This window comes from Amblyomma americanum, chromosome 11 (assembly GCF_052857255.1).
Source record: "Amblyomma americanum isolate KBUSLIRL-KWMA chromosome 11, ASM5285725v1, whole genome shotgun sequence".
NCBI classification, from domain to species: Eukaryota; Metazoa; Arthropoda; class Arachnida; order Ixodida; family Ixodidae; genus Amblyomma; species Amblyomma americanum.
Window position 1 is genome coordinate 22,061,010 of NC_135507.1, and position 12,552 is coordinate 22,073,561.

The 12,552-nt window shown below is 48.9% G+C and overlaps 1 protein-coding gene and 1 non-coding gene across 2 annotated transcripts in view; one reads left to right on the forward strand and one right to left on the reverse strand.

Annotated features, from left to right (window-relative positions):
* Positions 1-12,054, forward strand: part of fzr (fizzy and cell division cycle 20 related) — a 28,588-nt gene extending 16,534 nt beyond the window's left edge. The window contains exons 6-8 of the mRNA XM_077644269.1: positions 3,897-4,025; positions 8,670-8,942; positions 10,029-12,054. Of these exons, the coding sequence (XP_077500395.1) occupies positions 3,897-4,025; positions 8,670-8,942; positions 10,029-10,307 (681 nt within the window). The 3' untranslated portion in view covers positions 10,308-12,054. The remainder of the gene's footprint in view (positions 1-3,896; positions 4,026-8,669; positions 8,943-10,028) is intronic.
* TRNAS-CGA (transfer RNA serine (anticodon CGA)) lies at positions 5,375-5,448 on the reverse strand. Its single transcript has one exon. It is a non-coding gene; the product is annotated as a tRNA-Ser (tRNA).
* Positions 12,055-12,552: the final 498 nt, after the last annotated feature.

The following is a 12,552-nucleotide window of genomic DNA, read 5'->3' on the forward strand; positions in this document are numbered from 1 at the left end:
GAAGGAAACATGTCTGCATGTTCCCGGAACCCGGAGGCTGTTACGGATGCGTCTGCCGCTTCAGAGCGCAGACCGCGGCCAGATCGGATGACACCCTGCCCAGGGTGGCGTGCCTCGCAGGACCCAGCGTCCTTTTGTGGCTGCGAGCCGTCTTTCCGGCGCCAACTTGCCACCACCTCGGACAGTGCATACGGCTGGTTCTGTGGCACGCAGGACCGGCCCACTTTGTGCACACATACACTCACGATGCCCCCGTAACTGCTGTTCGGGGGGGTCCCGTCTGTTGCCGCTGAGCGGCAAGCACACACACAAACTTAATGCGCCGGCTGTTTCTTCTGGTCACGTTCAGATGCAACGCGGCCACGCGCCCGACACCTCCATTGCTACTGCGATGTGTGCCTGCGTGCTACGAATCACACCTCACACCACAACCGTGCACGGCTGGTGTCCCGCGACCCTCCTCCGGGCACGGCAGCAACATTAAAACAAAGGGCGAAGGAACAGCGTTACCTCTTTCACCTCGCTCCCTTTACAAATGGAGCTGGTGCCATAAGCCTCGGCAGCTTGTCAGCGTTGGCGCCGCTATCTCCTGCGCACAATTTCCATCTCGAACGCCACGGTGTGCTCTAAACCCCCTGTGGCGGAGGGCGTTCAGTTGGTTCAATGCAGTCGCCCTTACTGGTCATCTGCCACGGCGCGTACTTCCTGATGATTAGTGCAACTGGCCGTCCCCTGTCCTACGGCCTCTGACAGGGCGCCATCTGACACTCGTTACAATTTTGACCGCGCGTTCACTCCATGGACCTTTCTGCGAAGCGCAGCTTAGCTTTCTGCCACCCTAGTGACTTGCCTGCTGAGGCTCATTTGCCACTTGCGTCGCTTTCACTTGTTGTGACTCCCGTGACGCCATTTGCACACACGGTCAGCCCGCGATCTCGCCTCCACTCCCAAGCAAAATTTCACCTGCTACCGCATCATGAGTGCACTCTCGCGCGTTCGCCGGTCTCCCTCGATGTAGCGCCGCCAGTTTGCTCGTACCTGGACTCTTCACACTCTGGAGCATTTGTATGCCTGCCGTACCCTCTTTTAGCGCCAGTGACCGGTCTGCTCTACTGCAGTGGCCGTTACTGCCACGGCTGCGTCTTCGCATTCCTGTTTGTTGCCACTGTCCTCCTTCTGTGCAGTCACCACTTCTGCCGCTGCGGTTGCCACTTCCAACCACTCCGGAGGTCTGACATCCTTGATGACCGCATCTTTCCCCGATGCTAGCCTGCTCACCGCAGCACAAAGACATCCACTGCCAAACTTGTCTTCATCAGTTTCCTTCAGATCATCAGAGCGTTCCTCTGGCACATTGACACCTGCCTCCTGTTCCTCGATTGCGGCCCCCGTGTCACCACTCACGCTTTCCAGTCTGCGGACTGCCTTTATTGCTCTCTGGCCTACCTCCTGTCTCACAGCTGCTACCTCAGTGCCGCCACTCGAGCCTTCCAGTCTGCAGACTGCCTCTACCGCTCTCTGGCCTACTTCCTGTCTCACAACTGCGACCTCAGTGCCACCACTCAAGCCTCCCAGTCTGTGGTCTGCCTTTACCGCTCTCTGGCCTACCTCAAAATGCTCCGCGATGACCGCCCCATTCTCCAAACGCACCGCACCGCCTCTTGTTTTACACCGGCCACTGCTTCCCTGACCCCTCTCTCGTGCCGCAATTTTTCCTTTGCCAATTCAGCTTCTGAAATTTTCAGTTTCAATTTCAGCAGCGCCACCTCATCGGCGGAAGACAACCCTGACCCTCCGCTGACACGTGCTACCTTGGTGTTTACTCCCAGATCCATCTGCCTACGTCCTACTTGTCGGTTCCCGTCCTCCCCGCTCACACAACTGTCACAGTGGCCAGCGGAAGGACCTACAAGACACCAACCTACTTCACTGTAGGAGATGGCTTGGCCTGCTGGTCCGCGCCCGAGATGGTCGCTCAGCCCTGGACCCTTTGTTGCCGTCTCGATGAGTCGCATATGGCCCGTCCGCTTCCTGTCGGGAGATCCTGTTGAATGCGCCAGTCAGGCAGGTTCCTCTCCTCCCTTCACTCCTTTCTCTTCTTCTCCCGATTCAGCCAGACCACATGAAGACTCCAGATTATACAGTGCCGAATTTATTGACAACTATTTACAGTTGCGGTGAGAGCTGTGCTGTCAGGATGCGGCCTCTCTGCACGGTGTCCAAAACCGTTCTCCTTTGTCCCTCCGGCCGTGTCCTCCTCAGCCTTTTCTTCCCCTCAGGGCCCTCCTCGCCAGCCAGCTCTCTCCTTGTGAAGGAAACATGTCTGCATGCTCCCGGAACCCGGCGGCCGTTACGGATGCGTCCGCCGCTCCCAAGCGCAGACCGCAGCCATATCGGATGACACCCTGCCCGGGGCGGCATGCCTCGCAGGGCCCAGCGTCCCTCCGCACCTGCGAGCAGTCTCCCGCGCCAACTTGCCGCCACCTCGGACAGTGCATACGGTTGGTTCTGTGGCATGCAGAACTGGCTCGCGCGCGCACACACACACCCACGATGCCCCCGTAACTGCTGTTCGGGAGGGTGTCTCTCGTCCGTCGCCGCTGAGCGGCGAGCACACACGCACACACACACAACACGCCGGCCGTTTCTTCTGGCTACGTTCAGATGCGACGCAGCCGCACGCCCGACAGCATTTATCAGTAGAAAGCCAGATGTCCAGCAAGAAACCTTTTAGAGCTTTTTTATCGCCCGCTACCGGGACTCGGTGGTTGGGGTGCTCAGCTGCTGAACTCATGGATGCAGATTTTATCTCGATTGTGGCAGCTACATTTCGATGGAGGAGAAATGCAAAGGCTGTCCTTCTGCTGTACAATGTCAGCTGACATTAAAGAACCCCAGGTTATCTAAATTAATCTGGAGTCCTCCACTATGGCGTCTCTCGCAGCCTATGTGTTGCTTTAGGACGTTGAATGGTTCCCTGATGCCATACCACAACGTACTGTCTTTGGTAAATGTAACCAAGGAATGGAATTTATTCCTCAGTCGTGTAATCAAGCACTTCACACTCCTTAAGCTCTAAATCAGTATAAGGTGAGAGAACCTTTGTCATCACCTTTGAAGACCTTTCGGACTTCAGGGGTGTCACAGGGGCTCTACTACATGGCTGGGGATTAGACCACATTGCTTGGTTAGTTTTGGCAAAGAATTTTGGGGACATTTCATGCTGAAACTGACAGATGGTGCTGCCACTCACTGTGTTGTAGCCTGCAAAACTTTGGTGGCATACGCACAGCAGGAAGGACTGTAATGGGTAGCAAATGGAAAGCTGTGTGTTGCGCTCTAAACAGCAAGGAGTAAAACGGTAGTAAGCTGTCCTCTATTGCACTCCCTTTTATAAAAGGGGGTGTCCTAGAGGAGAGCTTACCCCCTTTTCACTCTCATATAGGCGTATGTGTGTTTGTGACATCAGAGGTCCATTAGGCTGCATGATTTGTCAGTTTTGCAGGAGGGTGCCTTGTGATGACAGATTGGCCCTTATTGACAGTTTAAAATGGTGACAATAATGCTGAACGATGGGAATGTTATGTGGCATATTTTGGCACTGCTCACACCACCAGCCAACCCCCTTGAGGTATGCTTCGCTTCATTGGTGACGCAACACTTAACACCAACGCACATAGTTCCCACTCTGGCAGCTTTTATTCCTCTGTCTCTCGCCTTCCTGTGTTTATTCTTGCAACTATAGGGTATAAGAGCATCCTTTTGTGGCACCGGCTGCAACTGGATATGCTGTAGCAGATACCTTAGCCACCACACGCTCCTGACATGTGTGCCCACCCGGGACACTGTCACCTTGTTTTTGTTACGTGTTCCAAAACGCTCGACAATATGTGCAGGGCCACTCGGCACGGGTGGGGGCGCTGGCATGGAATGGAGACGTGCTGTCATCAGGCTCGCGGGACCGCCTTATTCTGCAGCGGGATGCTCGGACACCAACGGGGGGCGCACCTGAGCGGCGGCTGCAGGTAAGCTCAACTGTGCAGTTAGGAGAAGTTCCTGTTTTGCTTACATGTGCCAGTAGCTGTGTTGTCCATCAGTGATATAATGCTGCCAAGTTCACTAAATGCGCAGTGCCGTGCAGGGCTGCCATGCTTGATTACCAGTGGTCTGTCCTCAGTTGTTCCCCCACAATGTGATCTCATTATATTCCTTGTGGCAATCTTCTTACTTTGGTGGCTCCACAATGATTCATGTGTGCTTTTACAGTGGTAGGTTTTAATGACACGGACTCTTGGATTCACAGCGTTGGCGTAGATGTCCACAATGAGTCATGTAGCCAGTGGGTTGCATCACAGGCGGTGACGGAAGCTCTGAACTGTAAAACTATAGCACGGATCTGGTAGCTGCTGTGTGGGGCAGCGGGAGGAAGTGTCAGTTCCGGGGCTGCCACACGGTGAGGGTGGGGTAAATAGAGGTGCAGCTCAAAGGGTGAGCATTTTTAGCTACAATGCAGCGCAGTGGTGAGACAGGGTCAAGCGCCGTGGCACGACACTAGAGGGAACACTGCAACAACGGCTTGGTTCTTGCATGACCTAGTATCGCATAAATGTTTGTCAATTTTTTTTACCGACAACTCTTGGGGGCTTCCTATTCTCACTGTGATGGGGGCAAAAAATATTTTGTAATGTTGATGAGTTAGAATGAAATGTTCCTGACGTCTTAATCCTAAGATGTCAAGTTAAAATTATTTTAGGAGGTAAGTTTTGCTGTGTAGTAATTGTTTCGCATGATGTAATGGGAACATTTTGTGGTATTAGCCAGACAAAAACACAGTTACAGCAATGCGCAGCCTATTTAGTTTACTTTTAAAGCGAAAGCTTTACTACGCCAACCAGCGAGCCATTTCGGCTCGTTGCACCATATGCCGTATGCCGTGGCTGACCTTGAACCGCCGTTGCCTAGCAACGCCGCAGCCATGCTCCAACAGAAGGCGCCGCCGTCGACGCCGCTGCCGTCGCCGCTCGCTCCACCAGGTGTGCTCCACTAGGGTAGAGGGAGAGGGTTGGTGTGTGTGTGTGTGTGTGTATATATATATATATATATATATATATATATATATATATATATATATATATATATATATATATATATATATATATATATATATATATATATATATATCAGCAGACAAGTTAAAGGGAATGAGGGGCCCATTTGACAAATTTATGAAGGGAGCCAACAGTCACCGAAACCAAGGTGCATAGGGGAACGTTAATTTTTTTTTTTAATGTGTTATGCTTATCAGTAGGATAATAATTCTTAGATTAATAAATTGCTTAAAGAAAGTTACTTAAAGCAGCAAAAAAAACAACCATGCCGCCGGTGGGATTCGAACCCACGACCTCCGAATATCGCGTCCGGTGCTCTTACCAACTGAGCTACGGCGACAGCTGTCCAATCTGCTGCTCTCGTGGGTATTTATGTTTACTGGGTGTAAGCGAGCCTTGAGAGTGTTCACCAGCGCCACCCTCGACCATAGCGGCGGACGTAGCACGTCCTGTAATACCGCGAGCGTGACGTAGAACGTCATCTAACGGCGAGGGCGGAAACTGTGCGAGAGCCCTCTTATGCTACCTATGGCATCAAGACTGCCAGAACCGAGACCCTCGTTAAGCTATCAGCAGACAAGTTAAAGGGAATGAGGGGCCCGTTTGACAAATTTATGAAGGGAGCCAACAGTCACCGAAACCAAGGTGCATAGGGGAACGTTAATTTTTTTTTTTAATGTGTTATGCTTATCAGTAGGATAATAATTCTTAGATTAATAAATTGCTTAAAGAAAATTACTTAAAGCAGCAGAAAAAACAACCATGCCAGAGCACCGGACGCGATATTCGGAGGTCGTGGGTTCAGATCCCACCGGCGGCATGGTTGTTTTTTCTGCTGCTTTAAGTAATTTTCTTTAAGCAATTTATTAATCTAAGAATTATTATCCTACTGATAAGCATAACACATTAAAAAAAAAAAATTAACGTTCCCCTATGCACCTTGGTTTCGGTGACTGTTGGCTCCCTTCATAAATTTGTCAAACGGGCCCCTCATTCCCTTTAACTTGTCTGCTGATAGCTTAACGAGGGTCTCGGTTCTGGCAGTCTTAATGCCAAAGGTAGCATAAGAGGGCTCTCGCACAGTTTCCGCCCTCGCCGTTAGATGACGTTCTACGTCACGCTCGCGGTATTACAGGACGTGCTACGTCCGCCGCTATGGTCGAGGGTGGCGCTGGTGAACACTCTCAAGGCTCGCTTACACCCAGTAAACATAAATACCCACGAGAGCAGCAGATTGGACAGCTGTCGCCGTAGCTCAGTTGGTAAGAGCACCGGACGCGATATTCGGAGGTCGTGGGTTCGGATCCCACCGGCGGCATGGTTGTTTTTTCTGCTGCTTTAAGTAATTTTCTTTAAGCAATTTATTAATGTAAGAATTATTATCCTACTGATAAGCATAACACATTAAAAAAAAAAATTAACGTTCCCCTATGCACCTTGGTTTCGGTGACTGTTGGCTCCCTTCATATATATATATATATATTAGTCGTTACGGAGAGCGCGAAAGCGACGCAACAATGACAGAACGAAGCGAGGAAGAGACAACGCGCTGAAGAGACGCCACAAGAACGCGCCGCACGACTCAAGAAGCGTCGTAACGAAGATGCGGCTAGAAGAAGTCGTGCCATGTCCCGGGTTGACTCTTCAACTGCGGAACAGACCGGTTTGAGTTCTCGAGAGCGTCGGAATGAATGCTGCTTAGATGACGTGCCAAGGAAACGAAGCTTTCGCAATTCAACTAGGGTTAACCAGAGCTAAACCACAGCCAAGCTTTGTGATTCCAAGTGATAGCATAGTGGCTGCTCTTTTGACAATTTCATGGCTTTCATGCTTTGCATTTTAAATAATTTTTCTCTCTATAAAAAAACCTTTCTAAGCCACAGAATATCTTGTTTCGTCATGCTCTGATTTACTGTGCACCCACATTAACTAGAAGTTGTAAAAAAAACTCACAGAACGGTTACTATTGTGTAATGCGAGATTCAGAGGCAGCTCGTGAGACATTTTTTCATGTTGTATTGAGGCAAAGAATTTTAGAGCTGCTTGCATATATGCATAGTTACAAAGCACTCTTATTGGTTCCCCACACATACTCATTCTTCAACTAGCACCCCTCTCCAGTCAGTCCTCTGCTCTAAGTGCACGATGCCATTGCCGATGAGCCACTCCTTCGGGTGGCACATTTCGCATTAGCTGCTGCAGACGAGTGCCACAGTCCTTTGCTCTCGCCATGCTCTACCTCCTTCTTCAACAGTAACCACCCTTCTTCAACAGTAACAACCCTTCGCATTGATCCTGTTGCAGCCACCCTTTGGTAGTGTATTTCTTTGTTCTCACCATTTCTTTGTTCTCTTTCCATAGTAACCCTTCTCCTCCTCCTTCCCCGTGGTTACCACCCTCCGGATAAGCTTACTACTACTACTACTACTACTACTACTACTACTACTACTACTACTACTACTACTACTACTACTTTGAACTCAGGGAGTGGGCCTTAACAACTGTCACTGTTAAAGAGAGAAAAATTTCAATATAAACGTAGTTTGGATGTGACCAAAGTACCGATATTTTCAGAGTACTCATCGTGCACTGAAAAAAATTAATCTCCCATATCACATCAATTTGCAATGCAAACCAATTGCAAAAAGTGTGGCTGAAAAAAAGTAGAGCATGTGATTTTGTTTCTAAGAGTAGCGCTGGAAGCACTTAGCACGAAGTGCAAATGGTGCTGCTGGTTTTGGGATGGAATGAGTGGGTGGTTTAGAAGCAGCCACTCCGTTCTGCATACCCTCTTTCCTGGTGTGCCTGGTTGTCACTGCCCTCAGACTCCTCGTCTTGCATCTCCACCATGAATTCTCCAAGAAGCTTGGGTGCCGGCAGTGTACGTGGTGTGCTGCATCTATAGGTGTTCAAATTTCAGGGGCACCGGTAAGGGGTGTGCAGAGTGCGTGCCTGATGTTTTTTTTAGTTCTCACAGATCACGTTTTGAGACATCCAAATTTCATCACGAAAACCTTTCAAAACATTAGCAGTGAAGAACACCCAAAGTCTGAAGCTGACAAGACCTTGCAAAACCTTAATGACCTTCCAGTCGCGGCTCAGTGGTTATGGTTCTCAACTGCTGACCCAAAAGACATGGGTTCAGTCCTGGCCGTGGCGGTCGCATTTCGATAAAAGTGAAATGCTAGAGGCCCGTGTACGGTGTGATGTCAGTGCACATAGCAAAACCCCACGGGGTGGAAATTATCTGGAGTCCTCTACTACAGCATCTCTCATAGTCGGAGTCACTTTGGGACATTCAACCCTATAAAACTATAAATATTAATACCGCTTCCCTCCCCACCCAGTGGCCTTGGGCCTTCCTTTATCAATAAATTTATTAATTCACTTCTTACAGTTTGAGGATCAGCCAGTATCGGGGTCAGCCAAGTTGCCGTCCCTATCAGGTGCAGGCAAGTGCACGATGAGTCCCCGCAGGCACCCTCAACAAAGCTTTGCTCTTAGCGATACTTGTGCATTTGATATCCCTCAAAGGCAATGTTGGTGTGTCTTGTTGTGCAGGGCCACCGGCAGGAAGTGTGCGGTCTCAAGTGGTCACCCGACAATCAGCACCTGGCGTCGGGTGGCAATGACAACAAGCTGCTCGTGTGGAACCTGAGCAGCAGCACGCCTGTGCAGAGCTACACAGAGCATGTGGCCGCGGTCAAGGCCATCGCCTGGTCCCCGCACCAGCACGGCCTCCTGGCCAGCGGTGGGGGCACGGCCGACCGGTGCATCCGTTTCTGGAACACCCTAACAGGGCAGCCCATGCAGTGCGTTGACACGGGCTCCCAGGTGAGGGTTTTTGCATTTTTGACATGTGGCACATTTGACTCAATAAGCACACTGTTCTCGCACGTTAAGCTTCACTGTCTGCATAAGCAAGCACGTGCACTGTGGACAGGTCTCCAAAGTTGGGCCGTCTTCTGCATTATTTTTTGCTACCTGCATGTAAATTTTTCGAATTGTCGTTTAGCATTCATCTGTTGAAAAAGAAATGAGCTGTTATTTTCTCCATAGGGATGTGGCTTTATATGTGTGCTAGCATTTTGATGAGAATTGCAAAGGGGCTTCACAGTTTCAGCAAAACTCCAAGACTGCAGGATACTAAACCCGTGCAACTAAAGATTCAATGATGGCTGTTTACACTGCTAATTGTGCCATTTGCTGTGGTAGTGTTCCTATAAATGCTTCCGCAGTGCGCAGAGTTACACAACTGTTTTCTCGACGCTGCTCGTAACACTATTCCAGGAGTGGCGATCACAGGTTCCCAGATCCCAGAAGGTATGAGCAGAAGGGGGCTAGCTGCTCCCATCTTGAGCGCAGTCTGCTTTGTTACCCGACTGAGTGGGTATTGTATAGCCACCACCCAAGATGAGGAGGAGGGGTACCTCCAAACTGCCTTCTCGTGTGGAAGCGTCTTTCCTGCACAGCTTGGAACAGAATGGCAGACCTTGGTTCAACTCTGCTCCCTGTATGCAACTCTGTTACCTGTGGGAGCATATGTAGCAACACTGTTGTGCCATTGATTGGCACCCTCTATGTGCAGAGGCACTACCGACATAAGTGCTAGTTCACGTTGCTGTACGTAGAGGACGTTACAAATTTCTGCTGTGGCAAACAGTGCCACTCGCCTTTGGTTTTTGTTTCTTCATGTTTCGCTGACGTCGCAGAACTGAGAAACATGCCTTTAACTGCTGTCGCTGTAAAACATTGCAGTTCTCCCTTCTTGATCCCAGTGCGACCTGTTCTCTAAGGATCACATCCAATATCAAATGGCTGCTAGCACAGCATTTGTGGTTTAATTTTGATGGTGTTATGGTAGCACTGTTGTTTGCTTCTACAATTTTTTTCACGTTGCTATGAATGTCCGCGTTGCAGGTGTGCAACCTGGCATGGTCCAAACATGCATCGGAGCTTGTGAGCACTCACGGCTACTCACAGAACCAGATCCTTGTCTGGAAGTACCCCTCTCTGGCCCAAGTTGCCAAGTTGACTGGACACTCATACCGGGTGCTCTACCTCGCAGTTTCGCCCGACGGCGAGAGTGTCGTCACTGGCGCCGGCGACGAGACCCTGCGCTTCTGGAATGTGTTCAGCAAGGCGCGATCTCAACGGGAAGCGCGCTCGGCGCTTAGTCTCTTTGCGAGCATACGCTGAGCCGCTGTGACAGACACGTGGTATAAACGTGCAGGACTTCGTAATATAAACATGGGGAGCGCAAGGTACGGAGTGTGTCAGTGCCCATGTCTGCAAGCCATTACCAGCCGGTGAGTTAAGTGCGCGGGTTTGTCATCATTGACAGGGTGTCGTGTGGCCAGCTACGCATTGAGCCCGTTACAGGCTTAGCTGCAGAGTCTTGGGGTTAGAAGTGTCATGTTGACTGTGCCATTGAGTGTGCTGCCGACTGATGGATCCAGTTCTGGAAATATACTTTTTTTTTTTTTTGGTTATGGCAAAGCTTTGCCATAGCATTTCCCTTAATATGCTCTGGACCACTGTTTTCAGTTTTTAGCTTTGCAATGGCACTGCTTTCACACAAAAACATTGTGGCGGCCATCTGTGTCGTTGTGGCATAAATGTCGCTCTGTTCACTGGAATCGGCTGCTTGCACTATGTTGGCATTTCTTGTTTGTTTTTGTTACCCTCTAATTAGCGTTCTAGCTAACTAGCCTTCTAGCTAACTAAAAGTTCATGCCAATTGTTGACAAAATTGAGTGAATAAACTTGGCCGTTTGCCACAAAAGGCTACACAAAATGTGTCCGAATGTGTCAGCACTAGTTGTATTCAGTCCATTGCAACATTCAGTGACATCTCGAGTGTACAGCGGCTGTGAGTAAATTCATTGTTTTTGACCACACATATGTAGTTTTGGGTAATCTTTTATTTTTGTTTATATCAGTAGCTCATGATGTTCTGCATCATAATAGAGTTGAGAGCCAGTGACTACAGAACTGAGTGATATGCAAGCCTTTTATTTAAATAAAATTGAGTTCAGACTGCTGGCTGATGCAAACCTTGCAGTGCTGGTGTGAGCAAAACAAGTAACCTGTTTCGTACCGACGTTTTAATAAATCTCAAATTATGCCGAGTTGTGGTCTGCATGAATGAATGTTCTTGCTTCAAGCTGCATTTATTACCTCGTTTGTTTCTGTCAACATCGAAAATTCTCACATCTAAATTAGCTGCAGGTTTACCTTGGTGCCTCCTCTGTACAAATCTGTGTTGCAGCACAAGTTGGTGAATAATTTTGTTCAGTGCACCATTGGTGTTTAGTAAAGTTGTTCCATTCTTGGGAGCACGTGTGGTCCTTTGATGCACTGTGGCCAGCGTATCAAGTAAAACGTCATGCATTTTTAATTTATTTCATCTTGATATTAGGCATCGCTACAGTGAGCATTTGTATTGGAAGCCGGTGCAATTGACGTGCCTTGAATCATCCGTAATGCGGAAAGCATTTTGTTTGGCTTAAAACTTTTTTTCATATAAGCCTGCAGAGTGTTGAACACTGTATTGTAGCACTTGTACGGAGGAGATGCAGAAATTATTTCGCATAAAGGCTTCACAAGCAGTGACCCCGCCCCCTTGGGTATTGTGGTATAATAAAATTGATAAGCCATTGTGTGCATTACTGTACATAGCACTGGAAATGTCATATCAGGCTGATTTAAAAGGGGCCCGTTGCTGCTTTGGCACTGAATAACATTTAGAAGCAATCTACACATTTTCATGCTGAAGCATGTCCTGATGGTGGCTTTTCATTATTTGTTATTTTGGCACATGTTGCTGCCAGTGGCAAAGAAATGGTGTTTTGTTGTATGCATCATGTTCAAGCCGTTTCTGCAGATAACTGTCTGCGATAAAGAGCAAGGAAGGCTCAATAAACTAAATGCTGCACCCTTGCTATGTTTCAAGTGTATTTTGCTGGGAAATGTCATCATTATCTTCGTCAGTCTGGCTACACATCCACTTAAGAAGATAGGTCTCTCTCACAGATCTCCAGTTAGCCTTATCCAGAGCCAGTTGTGGCCCCTTATCGTCGCAAATTTCGTAAAGGGGGCAGGCGCAGGGATGAAATCACAAAAACGAAGTAAGGTGGGGCCACTTTAGCTCCGCCTTAAGGGTTTGACGCGACAGCGGTTCTTCTTGCCCATGCAGACATGGACACTTTCTTTTTCACAATCACTCGCAACCAGTGTGCCAGAGGTTCGATTTCCATGTAGGCGACATAGGTGTGGTTACTAGGAAAAAAAAACGAATAATAAAGTGTCCCTGCCTGTGCCACTGAGGAGGAGGACAAGAATTATTGGATGATAAAAAGAACGAAAAAGAAAATGTCCCTGCCCGTGCCACTAAGTACAACGGGCTTGAGGAGAAGGACAGCGGCCGATGCCAGCATGCTTT